Genomic DNA, 24,026 nt, shown 5'->3' on the forward strand with positions numbered 1-24,026 from the left:
TAACAAATAGATTTTTCTGTAAATTAAACATATATTTCTAAAACATAGTACAAGGGGGAAACAACAACAGCATACATACTTAGTTATTTGATTCATTTGTAATCCATTTGCATTTGGGGAAGTCATTCATTTAAGGTTGTTTAAATGAATATTTTGAAATGTAAATTAGAAAAATTAATAAAGGCTAACCCTGCAGCAGCAGGTCTCTTTATAAAGAGATCTGCTGCTGCAGGGTTAGCCTCATGGGCACATTTCTTGAGTAAAAACAGGTAGGATTCTACTGTTAGGCTGGACTTCAATACGACAGCCTGCGTAATTCATATTACATTGACGGGAAATGTGCCAATGGCAGTGAGTGTGCAGTGAGGGCTTTTTTTTAAAAAAGTTACAAATCAGAGGTGGTGAAGCTAGCTGTGCATATGTTTTTGGACTACTATTCCCTATTAGAACTTCTGATCATTGCCTGTGCTGGACATCCAACAGCAGCATCTGGAGAGCTACAGGTTTAGATCATAGAAGTGTAGAGTTGGAAAGGGACCACAAGGGTCATCTAGTCCACCCCTCTATAACTGAGCAATCCCAGAACTCCTTAATGAGAGAGGGAGAGGCTTATAGATAAAGCTGCATAGGTTACCCTATATGCAAGGACAAAAGACCCTTCTGTATCAGCTATTAGACCAGCATCCTGCAGCCAACTGCGTTTTGGAAGTCCCTCCAGCAGAAACTGGGAACAAGAGCACTCTTTTCTCTTGGAAGTTTCCAGCGATTGGTATTCAGAAGCAATAACGGCCTCCAGCTGGATGCAGAGCATAGGTTTCTTGGCTAGCAGCCACTGATACTAGTAGTTACCTGTTTCTTTGTTAAGCCGGGTAAGAAAGGGAGAGCCAGCCTACTTCATAGCTGGACTTGCTCAAAACAAGGTTTTACAACCTAATTCCTATGCTTATAGTTTTGCTGCCAAGGATGAGATTTTGAAAATGTTCAACCCACATAGTTGGTCTTAAAGGTGCTACTGGAAGGATTTTTTTTTATTTCCACATAGTGGGGTGCCTGGAAGGATAAACTGCAATTAATATAGCATTTCCAAGGCAGTTAGCTCAGTTGGTTGGAGTGTGGTGCTGATAATGCCACGGTCATGGGTTCAAGCCACCAAGGATGGGTTCATATTCCTGCATATTCCTAGATGATCTTCAGGGTCCCTTCCAACTTGACGATTAAACCCCATCCCCCAAAACACTGTTCACATGTATTTCTGATAGTCTCCCCAAGATCACTGAACTGTAGGAGTACCATACATAATTGAGAGTACGCCATGAGACCAGGAATGCACATCATTAATTTATATTTTAATGTGCAGTTTTATTTTCCTATTGCATCAGTTCTCCAATAAGACAAGCTATGTAAACTTTACTGAGATTGAGTTACTGCTTTATATTAAGTCAGAACATTGGTCTATCTAGCCCAGTACTGTCAGCAGTGACTGGCAGTGGCTCTCCAGGGTTTCAGGCAGGGGCCTTTCCTAGTCCTAAAGGTAAAGGGATCCCTGACAATTAAGTCCAGTTGCAAACGACTCTGGGGTTGCGGCGCTCATCTCGCTTTACAGGCCGAGGGAGCCAGCGTTTGTCCGCTTCTGCGGAGTTTTGCCGGGTCATGCAGCCAGCATGACTAAGCTGCTTCTGGCGAAACCAGAGCAGTGCACGGAAACACAGTTTACCTTCTTGCCATTTATCTACTTGCACTGTGTGCTTTCAAACTTCCAGGTTGGCAGGAGCTAGGACCGAACAACGGGAGCTCACCCCGTCGTGGGGATTCAAGCCGCCGATCTTTCAATTGGCAAGCCCAAGCGGCACAGTGGTTTAATCCACAGTGCCACCCATCCCTTTCCTAGTCTTACCTGGGTACAAACAGAACCTTCTGCATGCAATGCATATTATGAATTATTTATTAATTCCCCCACCTTTTTCCCTGATGGGGTTCAAGGGGACTTACGTGTAAAAATGAGAACTGCTAAAAACAGAAAAAACTGATTTATAACAATTAAAATTTTTAGAAGTAAAACTATATACATACATAAAATCTGTTAATATAGATACATATGGATACATATATGAAACCATACAAATAATTACAATAAGAGCACAGCACCAGCCCTTTCATTAAAAGCAACAGGTTTCCAAAAGCTTGTTGGAACAAAAAAGTCTTCACCTGCCTGAAGAAGGACAATAAGTAGGAGGCCAGTCTAGCTTCTCTAGGGAGGGCATTCCAAAATCTGGGAGCAGCCGCCAAGAAGGCATCTCCTGAGACCCCACCAGGCTTGCATGTGATATGCATATACTATACCACTGAGGTATGGTCTTTCCTGGATTTGGAAGCAAATGCATTACAATAGGATTTCCTGGATGTTCTTTATACAAATTCAGCAATTCAGATTGTGCAGTTACTGTGCTCCTTTTCATAAAGCTTGGCCTTGGGAGTAGGCTGTTGGCAGAATTCTGTAAGGCATTTGAGATTGCAAACTACATCATTTGCCACTAAGTGCTGCTTGTTTATAGTTTTGCAAGAACCCTGGTGTTCCTCAACCCTGTCACAATTTCCCCCCACTTGATATTTAATGTTTCATCAAGTTAGCTTTTTACTTGCACAGAAAATACACTTGAGAGTTGACCTGCTTGTTTATAAAAGAGCCTACAGGTTTTTTTACTCCATGGGATTTACCAGTGCTTTTTCCCCCTAAAAAATTCTTTAGGGGTACTCAAGAAAATCACCTGGAAAGGAAATGAAGCCGCCATCAGAGGTGGTAACAACGAAACTGACCAATCACCGTGCTACAGTCCAACTCCTACTTCACATATTAAATGTTCGCTTCCGTCTGAGACTCAGGAAACACCGTGACTGGAAATGAGGCCGCTATTGGAGTTAGCAACAGAACTGACATTCACCTTGCTTTTCAACAGAACTGACATTCACAGTGCTAGAGAAGAATCTAATTTTTTTTAAAAATTTAGTTTCTTCTCCCGTTAGATTAACAAAATGTTTAGGGGTATGCGCCTCCCAGAAAAAAAAGCACAGGGATTTACTAATCACATTGGTAGCCGTAACTGTTCCCATTATTGTACCATGTAAGATATGCATTTCTTATGAGAACTCTGCAAAAATTCAGAATCACTTTTATTTACTGTACACATTTTTATATCATTCATGTATCTCTTCTTTGTTATTGTAAATGTTTTCACTGGCTTATACTTTGATGATAATAATAAACTATGGTAAGGTGGAAAAACTGCACATTTTATGATACCTGGCTGCATGAGATGCTAGTTTTACTTGATTTAGTTTCTCTAAATCAAACAGCAAACATGACACAATTTCTAGAGAGGTATCCTTATCTGTTGCAACACAAAGCAAAGAGCTTTGTGGCACCTTAAATTCAAACAAATTTATTATGGTATACTGTATATGGTTTCATAGACTACAGCACACTTAATCAGATGTGTGAAATATTATCCTGTCAAAATACTCTCCTCAGTTATTAAAGACACCCTACATTAGATAAAAATAATTTATCTTCACTAGTATCAGAACTTTATATTTGGCTGAATAGTGAAAGACATGAGGATTCTCATTCTGCAGTCTGCCAACTTTAAATTGCAGAGGATCGGGTGCCCTCTAGTTGGCTGCTGCTGCTGCTGCTTTTTCAGATTCAAGACAGTGCTGAGGCTTGGAAGTATAACTGGAACCTATTCAGTGCTTACATATTTTGCATGGGATTGCAAAGTTAAAATGTTAACAGCAGCATTATCTTCATACAAATGGATAAAGCTGGCCTGGATGTATAGTCTACTAAAATCAATTTTGTTGTTTAGTCGTTTAGTTGTGTCTGACTCTTCGTGACCCCATGGACCAGAGCACACCAGGCACTCCTGTCTTCCACTTCCTTCCACAGTTTGGTCAGACTCCTGTTGGTAGCTTCGAGAACACTGTCCATCCATCCCGTCCTCTGTCCCCTTCTTCTTGTGCCCTCAATCTTTCCCAACACCAGGGTCTTTTCCAGGGAGGCTTCTCATGAGGTGGCCAAAGTTAAATCTATGTTAAATCGTCAATACCAAATTTCACTAATGGTTGAAATTTCATTTCAAACTAATCAACTTGTATACCAACTTCTAACAACAAAAACACAGGTTTTGCTGAGTTTTCAGAGGGGATTCCACATCTGAGTAACCTGAGGTACCACTGTATTGTACAATCAAAGCCCAGCCTTCTCACCAGGCGTTAAGATACTGAATTTCTATGAAGTCTTGGACCCCAAAACTTTCAGCTGATACATCACTCGCACAGAGATGCCTATTTCTATTACTGCTGTGCGATTTCGTGTGTTTGTTTTTGTTTTTACAATCAAACGGTAATACATAATTTTAAAAATACATTTTTTCTCTTTCACCATACCCCATCTTGCATTTGCTGACTTGAGGACTAGGGACAATACAGAAACGCCTACTTTGCTAAAACGTTCCCTTTCCCGCGGGGCCACTATTTTATTTTTGCACGTCCTAACTTGCTCTACGCAAGAGCAGCCTGCCCGGCGAAAGAGCACGTAATCACGCACGGCCAAATTAGGAAGCGCGCGCATACAAAAGAAGAGAGCCGCGCACGCGCAGCCCAACCTCTCCTTTTCGTCTGCGGTAAAGGAAGCCGCGTTATTTATTTCTTGGAGGGGACGGAAGTGGCGAGGAAGCTTGGCCTTTCGCGCTTCCCGTAGCTCGGGCGATACCAACTGCCTCCGCAATTCCGAGGGAGAGGAGAAAAAAGGGGGGAAGACGAAGGCGCGCTTATGAACGGCCTGCCTCCGGGGGCCGAACGCGAAACCTTGATGGGGGGAGCCTGACGCGCCGACAAGCCGGGAGAAGCGGCCTTGGCGCGCGCCTCGGAGGCGGCCGCGGGAAAAGGGCGAGGTGAATGGGCGCCCCCTCCCCTCCCACAACCTGCCCGCGCTGAGCTACTGGGAAGCCAGTGGGCGGGGCTCAACGGGCAGCCGTGGCGGCTGGGTAATGGCAGCCCTGTGAGGAGGATCCCGGGGAGCGGAGGGGCAGGAGCCGCAGCCTGCGCAGGAGACGCGCCGTTTGGGGAGGGGGCGGGGAGGCGACACTGACCCAGGCCTCTCCTGTTGCCAGGTAACGGGGGGGAGCGGGGCCGCCCTCTTTCTCCGCTTCTCTTTCCTCCGCCTCCCCCCACCCCCCTCGCCCATTTCCCTTGTGGGTCAGGCGCCCCTTATGTTCTGCCTCGTCCCCGGCGTTCTTCTTTTCTTTTCGGCCTTCTTCTTCCCCATGTCTGGAGAACGGGCCATAGGATCTAACCTGCCGGTATGTGTCCCGCTGCTGCGACCCGTCCCCGTTTGCTGCCCTTTACCCTGAGCCCCGACCTCATGGATGTTTGCGGGCGTGTTCAGAAACTCCGGGTCGGATCCAGACTTGTGCCGCGCTTTGCATTGCTTTCCATGGGGCTTAAGCCTCTTGGCTCGTTCAGGGCTCGTTTCCTGGGAGCAAGTCCCCCCACCCGCCCATTGAAGTCATCAGGGTTTACCTCTGAGTAGACACGGTTAAGGATTGCGCTGCTAGTTTGGGATCATAACCTTACCTGTTAAGTGTGTGGCATCAAAGAACACCTGAATAAGACTGTGCTCAAGCAAGCATTACGAGGGTACAACCGCAGGCCTTTTGTTCCCATTTTAGAAATAGCAAGGCAATCACAAACAAAGAAGTGTCTAAATGAATGGCAAAATGCAGGGAGGGTTAATGTTGTTTTAGTTCAGTGTTTCCGGTTTTGCTTTGCATGAGTAATACTGCTGGATTTTTAAACCAGGTACTGAGAGTGAAGGTGATGCTTCTAAGAATTCTGATAATGAAAAATCCGGCTTGCATGCAGTAAATTGAAAATTTATGTATCACTTTTTTCCATTATCGCCTCAGCAAAACAAGACAGTTTTATTAAATCCACTGGGAGTTTGGGCATCCAAAATGTGTTCTTTGAAACGCCACCAACTGTTTGGCCCATAAAATTAAATTTATCTTCAACAGTTTTGAAGAACTACCTCTAAGAAAGCCATAGCCTTAAAAACAACTTCTCCAGAAAAAAGTATCATTGACAATACCCTCTCCTGGCATTTATCCTATCAGAAAAAATCCTCCTGCACAAGAGTGTGAAAGATATTAGCAATGAACATCATATTCCTGTTGTGGTTTACATTGCAAATAAGGAGATAGGTAGTTGATACTGCCTTGACAGAAGTCAATAGTGAGCCTTCTTTCATTGCTTCCTGCTCTCTCCAGACATCTCTCAAATGATTTGTGAGAGATGAATTAAAATAGTCACTGTTGGGCTGCATGTTAGTGAATGCAAGAATTATAGCTCTTGCACTTTTTCTAGTTGAGAATTAACTGAATTATAATTACAGCATTATAAAATACAAACATCATGCTGTGTCTTGCAGTAAACCAGGGATACATCTTATGCACATTTAACTTGCATGCAATCAGCTTTACATACTTGGCCAAAAAAAATTATTAAAATTAAAAATTGGAAAGGGAACGGGCTTCCAGGGGAATTTTTTTTTTTGCAAACCCACTTGTCGTTAAACCCACTGTGCTTTGACTATGTGATTTTGGCTTTATATGCTATCACCAGAATGTAACCACCACATAAGTTGAGAGTCACCTGTATATATGTATCTCATTCCATTTTAGCATATAAACCTTTTCCTTTTTTGGTATAATCATTTGTTTTGTATCTCTATTTATAAATCCATTCACACACCGCCAAATTCACCATTCACTTAATGTATCCTATCAAGATGACTTCAACAGTGGACCTGGTTAGAATACCTACCAGGAAGGATTTTTTCTTTAGCAGGTATCAATTTCCCAAGGCTCAGACAAAGTTAAGATGTGGAGAGATGTAATGTGCATACCTCACTAATGAAGTACTACCACAATGTCCTTGTATTCTGTAGAATCTTAGGACCACTTCACACTTGATAGGGACTCAAAAACCTTCTCCATGGTGGCGCTCCTATTTTTGAAGTGCTCATGAGAAATGGCTGGCACCAACTCTTATTTGCTTTTACAAAGGGCATTTGTGCTAAGACTTGGCCATTTGTTATTGATGGCTACCCCTGTGCTGGGTAGTTGTTTTAATTTATTAACTGGCCCATTTATGCTATTATTGAATATTTTTTGTAGTTATCTTTTATTGTTTTATCCCTCAGCTCACTTGCTAATGAGGGGTGAGCTAAAACATGCTTAGATTGACTGAAACAAAATTCATGCCCACATTTCCCTTAATGCACAGTTGTTATCTCCATTAGGGAAAATGTCATTATGCCATCTGATACTGTGTTAGTCATGGGTTTGTTGTTTTTGTTTTTAAAAAAGGACTGGACAGAAATTCATGAAAGATAGAGCCATGAACTGCTATTAGCCATAATAGAGACAATGAAAATTATGTATTTAAAGCTGGTATACTTTTGAATATCAGGTGATGGGGCAGCCAACATGGGAAAACACTTATCACTATCATGCTGCACATGGGAGTTATGGGGAAGAATCTAGCAGGCCTCCAGACGCTTGTCTGATAAGTTCAGTCCTTGAGGATATCGTTTTCTTATATTGTGTCTATCTTCCCCCAAGTTTTGTAGACTTCAGGATTAAGCAATTTTAGTTCCAACTCATCTTAAGACATCTTTTAGATTTATCAAGAAAGACCAGTCTGAACTTCTTGTGTGTGAAGTATGCCTGGATAAGATAGGTATGCAGGTGTAAGTTGGTGTTAACAGAATTGCCTGAAGGTAAAATGTTGTAATTGATTCATAAAGAAGATACTATAGGAAATTGTAACTCTATAAATTATGCACCTTAAAGAACTGTGTTAGGTTTGTTAGGTTTGTTCACATAAACAGTTTTTTACTTATTGACATACCACCCATAGTAAATTAACCAATTTCCATCTTTCCGAAAAGTAATAGCAATTGATTCACCACTGTGAGAACTGTCAACGGTTTTATTCTGTTTCTGTTTCTATTCTACTTCCGAGTGTTTGCCCCTTGTTTTCCATTGTTTCTTCTCTTCTTTCGTTGTATTCTGAAATAGTTATTGATACATCTTTGCTATGAGTAAGGAAGCATACAGTGTGCTGTGTTTTAAAATGGCGATTTCGCTTATTTCTACAGAATGGCAAAAATAGTGCTTTTAGAATAGCCAGCATTATCAGCTAAATTTGGGCTCATTGGTCTGCTCAGATAACTTGAAGTAATGTTGGTATTGCTGTTATGAGTGAACAAATACAAACTTATTGAGGAATATTGAATATTCCACACCACTTGGAAATTGCTAGGAGTCTAGGTATAAATAGTCATTATAATATGTTATACAAATAAAACCACTTACACAACTCATATTTTAATAATGACAGTATTTTTAGTGTGACAGATGCACCTTTTTGGAGTGCTAAGTTCTCTGAAATGACTCTTGCTATCAAAAAACCAAAGTGCTATGTCAAGTCTAGATACTTTCAGCTGCTTCGCAACTTTTCTGTGGACCTGAATGGATTTTGTGAACTAGAGTTTGAGAATCTCTGCTCTAGCCCTCAGTGAGCCCAGGGTTAGTACAGTTATTAACTGCAGTTTAGAGATCGGGATATGGGTATATCTGCCCCCCCATCCTCTCTTCAGCTGGATATCCTTGCCTTGCCGTAACCACACTTAAAGGTCAGGTTGGCACCAATGTTGACTCGGTGGATTATTTCAAATTGTGGTTCTGATTCTGTTTTGGAAGCAGACTGTTATTAGCAGTAAGCAGCAAACTATGGTTACTAGTGACCAGGAAGTGGTGGAGGGAGTCTGCTTGCATGAGAAGGAGAAGGGGTGTTTAAGCCCGCAGTAAGTTCCTGATGGCAGAAGAACTGATTTGTTGACCTGAACCAGTTTGCTTTGTAGAGAGTCTTGGATTCAGTGCTTGGTTAAGTGTACATTTCAGTATGGTTTGTGTTTAAATTCAGATTTAATTTTAAATCTATATAGCATAAAATGCACACACACACACACACACACACACACACCATATCTTATATATATATATATATATATATATATATATATATATATACACAGTATAAATAAATGATCTCTTTGGGACATTAATATGGTACAGTGATTGTCCCAAGATCACCCAGTGATCCATGACTGAGTGGGGATTTGAACCTTGATCTGTCCAGTCCTCCTCCAGTACACTTAACTGTTCTGCTACACTGACTCATTTAAAAGTAATTTTCTACAATTGAAGTGCAAGCTATTTAAGTGCAACTCAAATTTTCTGTTTGTTTGCTACTTAATTGCAGCATCATCGACCTCCCTATTGGCTTCCTGTTGGAACAGCAAAATCATTCATTGTTACGGGATTACATTTGCTATTGCAAGAAACACCTAAAAGGAAACAGTTTGGCTACTTTTTCTCGGCTCTGTGCTACTCTGTGTACTTTTCCTAGAAACCTCTCTAGGTCTGATGCATGTAATTGACCCCAATCTACTCAGGCTCTTTCTGGGAATCACGCTGTTTGTTCTGTGATTCATTCTTGCGCGCATTATTTGTAGTATACATGGCAACAGTGAGGACCACGGAATATTGCACTTCGCTAGAGAAGTACCACAGAGCAACATTTCTGTAGCAAAGATTTCTAAGAGTACCAGCAGAAATCAGCCTGGGTAATAGAGCAGGTCGGTTGGGGAAGCTTTTAATGTTTGATGTTTTGTGTTTTTAGTATTCTGTTGGGAGCCGGCCAGAGTGGCTGGGGCAACCCAGTCAGATGGGCGGCATACAAATAATACAATGATCTACATCCTCCTCCTCCTCCTCCTCCTCTCACCAATTATAAGGTTTAAAACAAAAGAGTTAAGCGATATAGTAATATTTTGTGGCTAACATTAGTTTGAAACTAATCATCTGGATTTTTCTCTTTTTTGCAGATCAATACTAACGCCCCACAATGTCCTTGAAACCACGAGTAGTTGATTTTGATGAAACATGGAACAAGCTGCTTACAACAATTAAAGCTGTTGTTATGTTGGATTATGTGGAAAGATCAACATGGAATGACCGCTTTTCGTATCCTTTTAATAGAAGCTGGCCTCTGATTGCATGTCATCGTGTGTCTTGCAGATATTGGTTTGGCGTAACCTTGCATAAATTTGCGCCCAGCATTATGCCAGCTGGAATAAAATGTCTTCTATGACCCCCATTTTTGACAGTTTCTGAGAAAGTGAGGACCTCATTGTAAAAAAAAGTTGTCAGAAATGTTGCATACAGTGAAATGGGGAAAATCTGAATTGATCACTTCCTAAGAACTGTTGCTATGGATAAATGATAATGATTGTCTAATTACATTGAGTTTAGTACATGACTTTTTGGTATATATTCTGAATGCAAGATGTGGCTTTTTTATTCACTTAGAGCAGACAAATTAACATCCCTAATAAATATGCCAACAGTCCGACTGGCACAAGTAGCCTCATCTGAACTACTGTTTATTGCTTTACTGCAGTTGGGTTAGATTTCTAACTGTTGCTTTGATTGACTATGACAGTGGATAGCTTGATGTATGGTTTGCTCTGGAAGAAAGGATAGCCATCCTTTGTATTATTGGTAACAGTGACTGCCTTTTTCCAGAGAATCGTTCAACAAAAGGCCTTTTTGAAGGATTGTCAGTGTATTTGCAATTTATTATTTGTATAAGCTGGATGCAACCCATCTATAAATTCAAATTGTGAATGTTTACGTTTGCAAGATAAGACACATGCTACTGAAGGAACTAGTAAAACCTCAAGCCAGGTGGAATCTGTCAGTAGCTATTTCCTTTATGACTCAGTAGCAGAGCGACTGTTCTCATCAGCACATGCAAAGCTGGACACTTGGTCTATCTGTATAGTCTGCACTGACTAGCAGTCGCTCTCCAGGGTTTCAGACAGGATTCTTTCCTAGACCTTACCTGGAAATGCCAGGAATCGAAGCTATATTTTGCTGGATGCATGACCAATTATCTTTTGGAATATGTAGTATAGGGGATGGAAACAACCTGCTTTTCTTACAGAAACAACCTACATACCTATGATGTTGATATTGCATCCCAGTAAACTTAGTACATCATGATGCATTAGTAGAGGGGAATCTATTGTACCTTACAGATGGGTGCAAACAAGTTGTCCTATGTAGGCAGTTGCTGTTCCTTTGCTCATATGATGCCCAAATGTGTTGGTGTTCACAGCAGGTTTTAATTCAGTTTTTCGATAGTGCGTACCTTCCTTGAGACTGAAAGCAGAGTAAATATGCTCAGGATACTGTGCTCCAGTATAATACCAAGTCCTCTTGTAAAGAGCAATGAAGATCACATGCTACTTTTATTTAAAGCATTGACTCACTTTCAGCTACCTTTTGACCTTCAGATCTGTTCAGCCTGAACCCCTGCAGGAACAAGATATTTCTGGCACTGTGCTTCCCTTGCAGCATAACTTAAGCATGTTACTAGAAGTAATTTACTGTTTTATAACTTCATTCTAGAAAGTTAGTTTTGCTTTTTAAAGTAAAAGTCATTTCCAAGTTTCCATTGAATAGTTCAGGCTGGTAGAAACGGATTTTTGATGTGGGAGGGTGCCTTTTAACACAATTCTGTCATTCTGTCTTTACTCCATTTTTCACCCTAGTAAATGACTCCTGTTTCTTTATGCCCCTGCTCTCATTTCTTGGCATTGGTTGTTCTTGAATTGGTCGATAGGCTTTCAACAAGATCTTATTGCAGCATTTGCAATGTGTTACCATAATACCAGTGGTTACCAAAATACCACTTCTGTCCCCTGGAAACCTGTTTGTTGCTTCAGGAAAGTAGGCCCCAGTAATCCATAAACTGCAGTATAGTTCTGGTTCTAAACACAGAAATCTAAATATAGGAAGAAGAACAAATTATGGAGGGTTCTGCTTTTTGAGGGTGCCCCCACTGCCTGCTACAGGAGTGTCCTCGCCAGGATGCTAAGCAAGGTGTGAAGGGAACTGAAACAGAATTTGGGTTAAGAGAATCAGACTTTGCAGCACCAAGCAAGGCAAATACAACAGGACCCAAAATTCAGCTGAGACCTTATCTCATCAAGCAGGTTGGATAGCCTCTAGAACTCCACCCATCAAATGAAGGTGCTGGGTATTAAAGGACTCAGGTGCTGTTTAATGATGATGATAGCTTCTACCTTTTAAAACAGAAAATTGCTTTGGGTAGTGCGTAGACCAATTCAGATGTTTCACCCAAAGGTCAGCTGCCATTTCAAGACCTGAGGTCTAGTCACTTTTTCTTCTCCCTTTGGAAAGTTCCCACTGAAATTCTACATATTGCAGATTCTGGGGCCATGAGACAAGCTTCTGATCATTATTGGAAAAGTCACTATCAGAGGGGCTTGATCACACAGAAATATATGAGTTTAGTGAATCTTAATGCAGAAAAGCTTAGGAATTGAAGAAGGGCTTCCACTTGGTTCAAAGTCCAGTTCACAATTTGTTGCTTATCTTTGTGTTTTTCAGAATAACATGGTTAGGGCAACTGCTTATTATTTGCTACAATGAGTCAGTCCTTATGAAAACTACTAGGTATGTAATGAACTCCCCAGACTTTAAAGGTTTCTCATAAATGCAACAGCAGCAACATTGTCTGGTATTCAGAAATAAAAAGCTGGCTTCATAGATTCCTTCTATAGGCAGGATTTTATTTTAGAAAGAATTCTTTTTGTTTCATCCTTTATTTCGTGCTTCTAGTCTACTCAGTTGCTTTAGAAAAGACCAAGAGTATAATAGTTCTTTTTCCACATAGATGCATCAGCTATGGACCAGATCCTTCTGGAAAAACCTTGCTTGTTTCAATGCTTTGTGTTTTGGATGGCTTATGGGGAAAACAAATTTGACAGTGTGTTTTTTATAATGAGCAATGATAACGTGGTGCCATTATCATTTTTTTGGCTAGATATCTTACTTTTCTCTTCTGTCTTCCAGGAAAGCTTTAATAGAGGTGGGGTATTGGGAGGAGGAGGCTTATTTTAGGAACTATGTAGCCTGTTATTACAGACAAATTAGACTGCAAGACATTTTTATGGAGGAGATATTATTTCACATATGGCCAACTGTTACGTTGTTAGTGTTGAGTATTCAAAGGAAGCAGACCATAATGAAGAACATCCTCTCGGAAGCCAAAGTTTACAAGAAGAACATGCTGAAGCTTCTACTAGTATGAAGTGGTGTATTGTTAAAAATCTGTAGGTAACTTTGCTCTTGTTGTGAGGAACTGCTTCCTGCTCTAGACTTGGAGAAATAACACTGTTCTCAAAAAAGGATTGTTTGAAAGATACCGTTTCTTTACAGTTTATGCTACACTGTAAATACAGGCCAGGGCAAAAGGCCCATGCATGGCATTCTAGTGATTTTCAGGCCCTACATTCCCACTTGTGATGCTTTTTCTCTAGGCTGGGAAGGCCTCTCCTGAACAGCCTTCTCTGCAGTACATGGAACTGCAACTGAAAGAGAAAGCCAGCAACTTTTCCATGCGCAAGCCTTGAAACCAAGCCACATTGTTCATTTGTTTTTAAGATCTTGTTAAAAGTTTGGGTTAAGAGAATTTGAAAATATGTTTCATCCTTGACTTTAAACCCAGGGACATTTACGCTTTGTGTGTGGCCTATCCTGAACCACTGGGGGAGAGACTTTATATGGAAACAAAGAATTTTTTGGAAAATCATGTACGCCATTTGCACAAGGTAACTATAAAGTGTACAAGACATGAGTCTTCTCACTGTATGAGGATTTCATGACTGTGAATACAAGCTGTTTCACTATTTGTTAAGGATTACAGTCATTTTTTAATTTGTAAAATATTTTGTGAATTACAACCCGGGAGTAGGGCTAGCCGATACAGTGGTACCTCATTTTGAGTCCGGGATCTGTTCCGGAGCCCCGGATGCTCGATGAAAGGGACGCTTGACAAAGCGCAGCTTTGCGCATGCGCGTGAGCAATTTTGCACTTCTGTGTGTGCGCAAGCGACAAACCCAGAAGTAACCCGTTCCGGTACTTCTGGGTTTGCTGCAGACGTTCCACAAAATGGACGCTAAACAGGCCGGACTCACTACGAGGTACTACTGTATATCAATATATAGTCCAAAACCGGTATATCAATATATAGTCCAAAACCCTATTGTGATACTGGTTTTATAATTTTTGACCTGGCAATATATTATGCATCATGATTTGTGTGTGTATGTGTATTCGCGCTGTGCAGAAATCACAATGTAGGAAAAACCGTGAAGCCAGCCGTTCCCTCAACATAGCTCCATTGTTATTTCAGACATTGTGATATATCAGTATATCGCAACGTTTAGCTGGTGATATATCATGAAGTTGAAAACCAAATATCACCCAGCCCTACTGTTTGTGTCTACATAGTTCCATCCTTATTTCAGACATCATTATATATTGGTATATCACAATGTTTAGCTGGTGATATATTGCAGTGTTGACAACCAGATATTGCCCAACCCTACCTGAGAGTAGCATGTAAATATGTATGGTATTTCCCCAAAAATTTTTTGAAACAGTGCAGATATGAGAATGTATTATAGAATTTTGTTCTTTAGCATTTCTGACATTGTTACTACAGTGCAAATTGTGGAACTGATCTTTTTCCCTTATGCTTTTTTTTGTAGAGAGTCATGGACTCTGAAGAACAGGTACTGGTAATGTATCATAGATACTGGGATGAATACAGTAAAGGGGCAGACTATATGGACTGTTTATACAGGTAAATTTTGGAGAAAACATGTTAAAAGTGTAATTGATGCAAAAAAAATTATAGAAGAAAGCTGAAGCTGTTGGGAAATGGACACAGTCACAATTTGATTTCAAAACTATGTTTAGGACAGGATTATGAAGTGCTTCCAGCATTATTTTATTTATGTAGGTTACAACATGTAGATGCTTCTCTTATTTACAAAACTCAGATTAATAAAAATATGAGAACTAAAAAGATATTCTGTATGAAATATATTCTTTGTTGTGTGCATATATGCAGAAATGTGGGGTTTTATAAAGGTTTGTTTAGCTGTTAAATGACAGTTTAGATCAGCAGATGCGCAGGAAGAATGCGAGCAACTTGTCCATTTCCCTTGCAATTATACTATGCCTTTCAAGAGAAAGCCTTACTATCCTCTAGTGGATCCAGCAACCATAGATTTAGGATAAATATTTTTGGATAGTTTGTTGAATGCTTGTAGGATGGACACCAAGTGATCTTATTTAACTAATTCATTTAATGTAACGTAACAGTGGAATGGGAAAAGAGTTAACTGTGGCTCTTGGAGGAAGAACAAGAACAGGCTTCAGTTGCTATAAAAAGTGAGAGTGCACCCTGGTCTTAAACATGCTTCTATGGGCATAAACCCTGTTTCATAAATCCAGCAATGCACAAGCCTCTTCAGTACACAGCTAGGTTTCCAGTAGGCTTTCAGGTCTGCTCAAAGTTGAGGAAAACCATGTACATCAGGCTTCCATGTAATCAGGCATTCATGTGGTGGGTCTGCTTAAGAATGTAATAAAATCCTGTTGGATCAGAGCAATAGCTCCTCTAGTTTAGCATCCTGTTCTCACAGTAGCTGACCAGATGCATGTGGGAAACCCACAAGCAGAATTCAAGCACAAGAGCACTCTTCCCAGTTTCCAGGAACTGGTTTTTTGTTTTTTTTAGAAGCCTCCAACTGCAGCAGCAGAGCAGAGCCATCATGGCTGTAAACCACTTTGATATATATTTTTATGACACAGCAAATAATTTTATAAAGATTTATAATAATTCTATCTAACACAGCCATTGTTTCCTGTGTGGTGTTGTCTTCTGCCTACAGCTCTATGATTTTGATAGTGAGATGTGTCTTTTTTTCCTGACCTAGATTTGCTTCAGAAAACATCTGAAAACACTCACAATATGTTTTGTTTTCATAGATACCTCAATACACAGTTTATTAAGAAGAACAAATTGACTGAAGCTGATCTTCAGTATGGTTATGGAGGTGTGGATATGAGTGAACCATTGATGGAGATTGGAGAGGTAGGCAATCTATGGATGTTCTTCCAGAAAGTTAATAAGAAGTGCATTTAATTCTCTCTTCCTCACAATAACTTGCCATGGTCACCTTTGTTGAAAACCGTATAGCCCATTTTGTTGGATCAGTAAAATAAATGCCTCATTTATTGCCTTCGTAAGTCTTCACAGTGAGGCATTCAATGCTTTTATTGGTTTTTTAGCCAGCCTTAGTGAACAGACTATTGTTCTGTATTATTTACTTACTGAAATGAATATAGATTATACAGTATCTTGGTGGGATTGGTGGATACAGAAAGAGAAATGGGGCTCTGATGATAAAGAGCTGCAAAGAAAGAAGTACGAAATGCACAACACACAATAATTTACAGTAGTGCCTTTAATATGAAGCTGACAAGAATAAGGGCTTGGTGAGGCATTGTTTTATTAACTTGTTTCATTAGAAGTGATGCTTGGGGTGGCATATACTTAAACCCTACATACATATTTTTCTCAAAGAGGAAAGTCTGATCTCTGAATGACACTCATCTCTGGACCCTGTTAATTGATCCCTGGAATTGATAAGTTTTTACATCTCTGATGGAATAAAAGAAAGCCCAGATATAAGGAGGATTGTATTAGGGCTGTTTCACATGTAAAAAATAATAGTGGGTTGTATCCAAACCAACAGTGCAGTCCTATACATGTCTACTTAGAAGTAATCCCGATTGAGTGTAACGGAACTTACTCCTAGGTCAGTGTTTATAGGATTGCAGCCTATGCCTGCAACCTAACTACAATGACCTGGGAGTAAGTCCCCCCTTGGGAGGAGTCATAGTTCATGTTAGATTATCTGCTTTGCTGCCTGAAGGTCCCGTGTTAAATCCTCAGTATCTCCAGGTACGACTGGTAGAGATCTCTCTCTGAAACCTGGGAGAGCCGCTGGCAGTTATATCAAACTAGACTCTATATAAGACACCTTCTTATAACACTGATTACTTCTGAGTAGACACGGCTAGTTCATTGTGCAATAAGTTAGTTATCTATTCCCATTGATTGCAGTGGGAATTAACTTGCCCCATTGATTTCAACTAATTTAGGCCCAGTTTGCCATGGTTGGGCTTAGCATTATGTGCAAAACATGAATGAGTAACCATGCAAGTGCATGGAGCAAAAATCATGGCCACTTTGATTCCCCCCACCCCCGTCCTGCTGCCCTCACATTTCCCAGAGCTCAGCTTTTGTGTCCGAACCAACTAGTGGTTTGTCTCCCCCAGAACAACCACGAGTGGTAAGGCAAGAACAAACCATGGCTGTTGAGCATACACTCAGAGGCAGCCTTAGTGTTACTGCTGTTGGTTTCTTTTGCTTTGTACACATGTGCAGCAGGCCAACGAGGACCACTTTTCCTTTCTGCACATTCCAACAGTATTGTAAGGATTTTTCAAAAGAGAAATGCAGACTGGCTTTGAGTAGCCAAAGCTAATCTGAGGGGATGGTTGAGTTCGGTACTGGCTATTGTTGATCACAGGAGTTGGGAACCTGTGGCTTTCCAAATGTTATTTGGAAATAACTTCAGCTCTCATCAGCCCCAGCCAGCAACACATATTTCCAAACCCTAGATTATTTTAATTTAATCTGCTATTTTCTACGTTTAAATACAATATTACCCTATTTTAATGCAATATTACCCTACTGAATCCTTTAGGATTGAGCAGTTTTTAATTCTAAAAAAATCTAAAATAAACAAATGAATCATCTGTGCCTGACATGTTTCTGTTGTGCATTTTTTCATAATAGCTAGCACTTGATATGTGGAGGAGGTTAATGATCGAGCCTTTACAGGCTGTCCTCATTCGAATGCTCCTCCGTGAAATCAAAAAGTGAGTTAATCCTTTTGTTGTTGTTGTTACTGCAAGTTGCCTGCTTTATATATGCTTACTTACTGTACTTACCCGAGATTTGTAATTTCTTGATTTAAGAACGTCACTATTCACTTCTTGCTGTTGTTTCTTTAGATCGTAACTGGGTTTTTATATGTTGGCAACATATTCAGGGAAAGCAGAATCTTTTTTGAGATGTGAAATTGGCTCTAAAAGCAGGTAGTGTGTCCTAGTAAATAGAGGATGTTATTGGAGCCCTAAAGCCAGTGTTCATTTCTGCTACTTGCTGTGAAACCTTGATCTTGATCTAGTGATTTTGCAGTCTGGCCTAGAACATTTGAATCTATTGAATTACCATACAAATGTTGTACTTTTAAGTTACTTCAAATTAGGCGTTATGGAGTATTGTATAAATGTTTTTCTTAAAAAGAGGACTGACACTAGATCTAGAATTCTTTCTGAAATTCTGAATGTATTACAGAACTGAGCAGCAGTACAAGCTTCAGCTACTTCTGTCAGTCAGCCTTGTTCCAGGGTAAGGCTCTGATTGCCAGCAATGTAAAATATTGCATATTCTATAGCTTGTTAGCAAATGCATAGAAAAGCCAACCGAGTCTAACCAACCAACCTTCTATATTTCACCATGCACTGAGGTTTCTTTGTGACCTCCTGTCCCAAAGCTCCTGTCAGGTGAAACAGAATTTGCCTTATGGCACCTTTACAGGAGTTGCGAAGAGCAGCCACAATCCAAGGCATAATTAAGTGTGCTTCAGTCCTGTTGATCTTGCAGGGCTTCCTTCCGCATGCTTAACTGTGCCCTAGGCTATATTTGGTATCATTTGCAAAAATAAATGCACAGGGACGAAGTGCCCTATAGCTCTAAGCAACAGTTTGGGGCAGATAACAGTAAAATCAAGCTTGAATGTGCTCTTTAAAGCTCACATATGGAAGTAGCTTCTCTGAGCATACGAACAGAGGATTCCCATCTTCCTGGATGGGTGTTTCATAGAAACCAGTTCTTTTTGACAATTGAAAAAATAATTAAACTCCAGGGCCAAGTCATGACTCTTCTGTTACTTTTAAGAAGTGCAGGAGAGGAAAGAAAAAAATATACTCCCAATAGGAGTTTGCTCCTTGGGGCTCCTGTGAAACCTGCAGTGACCCAGTGCTCAGCAACTGAGGCAGAATTGTAAAGTTAGCAGTCCTGTGGCCACGATCCTGAGTACCACCAGATTTGTTCTGTGTGTACTGGCATTTGCATGATCAGTGTCTTCCACTAGGACATATCTTGCCCTTTTTATCCTGAATTTTAACTTCCTTTTCTTTTCATGTAAAACTGTTCTTGATTGCTTCTTACTGTCCTGATCTAAGATCTATAGAAGCTGCTATAGTTTGTACGGAGGACTCTTCAGGTTGGCCTCTGCCTGCCCCTAATGTTTTTTCTCCTACCTAGCCTCTTGAATATTGTGCGGGTTATCAGTTTCTGTTTTGCAGATGTAAGTGTTGGTGTTTTAGTGGCCAGAAGGTTTTGTGTGTTTCAGTTTGCAACTGTTGAAGGCAGAGATGTAGAAACGATATCATGTTTAAAAGAATGCAATAGAACTTTTGCATATTGGGCAGCTGGCACATGTACTGTAGTAGTTTCATGAGTTCACGTTCCCCCTTCATATATAGACAAGTGTCATATCTGATGAAGAAAAGGTTCTGATGTTTACTTCCATAGGCATGCTAGGCAGTTTGTGGTCATCTTAACTGACATGGTGAAAGGGGTGGGGAGAAATCTCTGCATAAGAACACCTGATACTTCTTTTAGTTAAGCTCAGCCACAGACATTTCTTCAGATGTTAATGCTTCAATCCTAACCACACATAACTGGAAGTAAACCCCACTGAAATCAACAGGGCTTGTTTCTGAGTAAGCATGGCTATGATTGTGCTGTAAGAAGTTTATATGTGGTAACCTTCACATTCACAATTAGTTCCGGACTTCCAGATATGAGTAACTCCATAGAACCGAGAGCTGACAGCCCAGAGGCTGGTTCAGTTTGAATTAGGGTTTCCCGTAGAACTGTCTGTAGATAGTTTTTTTTCCTTACATTTTTTATTATTCTTGATTTTGTTATTTATTATATTGTTCTTCAGCACACACAAAAGCCTCCCAGAATGGCTTACAATTATCAGTGAGATGACAGTTCCTCAGAAATACAATCTAAGAGGCATGACACAAAAAGAAAAGGGGAGTGGGAATGACTTGGATATCCTGGGCCAATTCCTTGCGCCAGAGCTTCATGTGACATAGGTTATATTTCATAAAATGTTAGAGTGGGGACAGACGCAAAGGGTCATCTAATCCAAGCCCCTGCAGTGCTGGAATTTGGTCCTAGGTAGTCACCAGTTGGGACGCAGGTGGCGCTGTGATCTAAACCACTGAGCCTAGAGCTTGCTGATCGGAAGGTCGGTGGTTCGAATCCCCGCGACTGGGTGAACTCCTCTTGTTCGGTCCCAGCTCCTGCCCACCTAGCAGTTTGAAAGCAAGTCAAAGTGCAAGTAGATAAATAGGTACCACTCCGGCGGGAAGGTAAACGGCGTTTCCGTACTCTGCTCTGGTTTCACCAGAAGCAGCTTAGTCTTGCTGGCCACATGACCCGGAAGATGTCTGCGGACAAACGCCGGCTCCCTCGGCCTATAGAGCGAGATGAGCATGCAACCCCTGGACCTAACGGTCAGGGGTACCTTTACCTTTAGTCACCAATTAGAATTGTGTTCTATGGAACTTAACATTTCCTTGTGACAGTGAGCCAGACATTGTCATGCAGGTTTGCGGCTTGAAATCAGTGCATCTTACCAAGAGAAGAGGCAACCAGTCACGAGGAAGCATTCCATTTGCCTCTTGTTAAGCTTAGTTGTTCTATGGCTCTTTCTGTGACAGTCTCATGCTTGCGTGTACTGTAGTCAGGGAAAGATTAGCACAGGCATAAGTGAAAGACCAAGGAACAAATCTGGAGAACAAAAGTTATACCTAACTGATTATCTTCTTAGGTTATGATTCAGTTGGCCTCAAGTTCACTCCTGGACGGGGAGGAAGAGGCATGCTGGCAAGAGTTGTCCCATTTAGCACGACACCTTGCAGGGTTCTAAATTGTGTGAGGAATTCTTGGAGGGCTCCAGGAGGGGTTGCAATGACATGCAGCGTGATGTGCAGAAAGGCGTAGATCTTGCTACCGCACCCCTGCTATCTGTTGCATGATGATAATGAGCATGTTAGAATACAGCTTGTGTCAAAGTGTAGCTGAAATGGTTTATACATTTGCCTGCCTCGAATGAAGCTCTTTTTCTGTTTTGAAACTACCATAGGGAAGCCTAAAGCAAGTCCCTCTCAGATTTTAAGACACTTTTGGATTTGCCATTTGCTTGGGTTTAATTTTTGTCCTTTAGAAGCCCACCTTCTGCTTTTTTGCTGCCTGTTCAAGGAAGGTGGGAGGAAACTGAAGGTCTGCTACTTGTTGCTTCCAAGCCATTAGGTTAATTTTTTGTCTGTTTATTTTCGCTCTGTTCAGTCTCGAGGGTACCAGTTTTGGTGGCAACACTGCTTTCAAGTTTTAATCTGCTTGGCATAAATAAGAATGTAAGGTCAGTGTAAGGTGTCAGCTATTAAACATCGAAGCCATCCTTCCCCCCTTTTCCTGTTCTTAATATGTGGTGGAATGAAAACACATTTCTCTTGACTCTCTTCCTGCTGTTGTGCACTTTTGCCTGCATCATATAATGGTGTCAGAACTCCTTATCCTTAGCCTGCAATGTGGGATGTAGTTGGAATATTGTACAGTATACCTTGAACTTTCTCCTCTTTCTTGGTCTACCTTGCTCTCCTCCACTCTTCTCTCTCTCATGCTTTTGCCTCACCTTGAAAACATTTTAAAAGGAAAAAGTGGACTGTGGCTTGTTCAACCCACCATAGGTGAGCAAGCCAGCCAGGCTACAGGTCACCCTCACCTGTTTATCAGGTGTGAATGCTCATTGCCCTCTGGCGAGAAGGACTCTCAGAAGCCTCAGTTGCATTGTAGTTTGGATAATAAAAGAAACATTTCTCCTAATGTTTTTTTCTCCCCTTACCCAAATCTTGTGTGCAAGTGAGGCAAGACTCTGCCTGCTTCCGCTAGCAAGAAAGCCATGCTTTCTGGAAAGCTTGAATAATTGATAGTAAGGAGAAATTGAGGCTTCCCTTCTGTTCTCAGTAAGAAATAGCCCAGCTTCTGCCTCCCTGAGCTCTGGCCAAGAAATCCAAAGGTGATCGAGAAGCACTTTATAAATTTTAAAAATTAAAATGAGGTGCCAAGTTCCATTTCAAATGAAATATGCTTGGGTAGTATTACAGAAATAGTATTTTAAGATATTATTACATATTTTTTGATGGTATTAAACAAGCATACAGTTTTTAAATAATTTTAAGGTAGATGCACTAACAAAGATTACCTGTATTTTGGTTTTGGCTGTTTTGCGTTGAGAGGTCTTAGTGCTTCAGAAGGGGTGGGAATGGGGAATGAGATCCAAAGACTTTGCCTGAGGACTGGGAGAGTACAAGCCTGCACTTTGAAATAGGTGTCAGTTTGCATTTCGCTTTTTCCACTAATGAAGTGTAGTCAATGCGGTTCCCTCCAGATGCTGCAGTCCAGCCACTCCCATCGGCCCCAGCCAGGGAGCTTTGAGGTTGTAGCCCCATAACATGTGCAGAGCCCCACACTGGCTACCCCTGCATTATGTATGCACTCCCCAAAGGGTTTGTGAATTGAACAGCGCAGACAGCAGACTGCTTGGTCCTTGAAAAGGCTACCAACAGCCAGGCCTATTTGTCTTTCTGGTTTTGAAGTCTGGACCATGTGTAAAATTGCATGCATTATGAGAGCTTCTTTTTTCCACCTTTCAGTGATCGCTGTGGAGAAGATCCAAATCAAAAAGTAATCCATGGGGTTATTAACTCCTTTGTTCATGTTGAACAGTATAAGAAGAAATTCCCTCTGAAGGTAAAAGATCCTTTCTTTCTTTTTTCTTTCATTGTCTTGGCTTATTGTGGCAATTGTTCCGTCCCTTGCCTTATTTGTACTTGATCACCCTCTCTCATTTTAGTTTTATCAGGAAATTTTTGAGTGTCCTTTTCTGAATGAAACAGGGGAGTATTATAAACAAGAAGCTTCAAATTTAATGCAAGAGTCAAACTGCTCACAGTATATGGAAAAGGTAAGGCACTCATATTTATGTGCAGCATAGATGCCAATTATTCAGTGTTCCTCAAGAGAAAATATACACCAGCTCATTAGTTTCTGTACATCATAGGCAGGGCCATCTCGGGGAGTATGGGGCGACTGCCCTGGGCCCTGCACTTTAGGGGTTCTGCAACGCATGCCAGTGACCATCGTTCACTGCCAACGCTTTTGCCTCTTTCTCACCTGTGGGAGGCTTTGTACCATCTCCCTTCCTTGAAAAAGGCAGGCAGGGAGGAGGTGGGTCCCCCTTGTATATACTGGCACTGCCAGGAAAAGGAAAAATATAAGCCAGGGTAGAGGTTGCCACCATTAAAAGGCAGCAAAACAACCAAAATTAAGGCAAGTGGGAGGGGCTAGCATACTCCGCAAGTTATGTTCATAGGATCATGGAAGAAAGCACTTTGCATTCTGTAAACTTTATCATTTGGGGATCATTTGACTCCTGGATTGTCAGCTTCCATGGCATATGAGAAATGTGGGTGAGCAACCTGTGCGGCAGTGGAACTTGACCATTTTCAGGGATGAGGCTCAGCTTTCTTGCCCCCTAGCAAGGTGGAGTGCTACCCTTGGGTTCTGGAGTTGTGGACCTTGGCCCGATTGATTAAGGCACTTAACATGCTCCTCATATCCAGCCACCTGCCACCAGGCAGTGGAGAAACCCAAAATAGGGCTTCTAAAGTTGATCTGAGTGCTAAAAGTTTTTTGGTAGGGTGAAGAGGATATCCATTTGCAATGGAGATATCTAGCA

At 41.1% G+C, this 24,026-nt stretch overlaps 1 protein-coding gene across 7 annotated transcripts in view; it reads left to right on the forward strand.

The window, feature by feature from the left end:
• CUL2 (cullin 2) overlaps nt 1-24,026 on the forward strand; it is a 51,393-nt gene that overhangs the window by 622 nt on the left and 26,745 nt on the right. For 2 of the 7 annotated variants that reach the window (XM_080974066.1, XM_080974070.1), the window contains exons 1-9: nt 5,010-5,168; nt 10,010-10,148; nt 13,723-13,825; nt 14,769-14,863; nt 16,057-16,162; nt 17,936-18,018; nt 18,500-18,553; nt 22,942-23,038; nt 23,142-23,252. In XM_080974066.1, coding sequence (XP_080830192.1) covers nt 10,030-10,148; nt 13,723-13,825; nt 14,769-14,863; nt 16,057-16,162; nt 17,936-18,018; nt 18,500-18,553; nt 22,942-23,038; nt 23,142-23,252 — 768 coding nt within the window. In that variant the 5' untranslated portion in view covers nt 5,010-5,168; nt 10,010-10,029. Of the gene's footprint in view, nt 1-4,713; nt 4,950-5,009; nt 5,169-10,009; nt 10,149-13,722; nt 13,826-14,768; nt 14,864-16,056; nt 16,163-17,935; nt 18,019-18,499; nt 18,554-22,941; nt 23,039-23,141; nt 23,253-24,026 lie in introns of those variants that run through there. The other 5 variants (XM_080974071.1, XM_080974072.1, XM_080974068.1 and 2 more) reach the window with 4 other exon arrangements.

The sequence above is a fragment of the Podarcis pityusensis genome (assembly GCF_964106645.2).
Source record: "Podarcis pityusensis genome assembly, chromosome: 12".
Classification (NCBI taxonomy): domain Eukaryota; kingdom Metazoa; phylum Chordata; class Lepidosauria; order Squamata; family Lacertidae; genus Podarcis; species Podarcis pityusensis.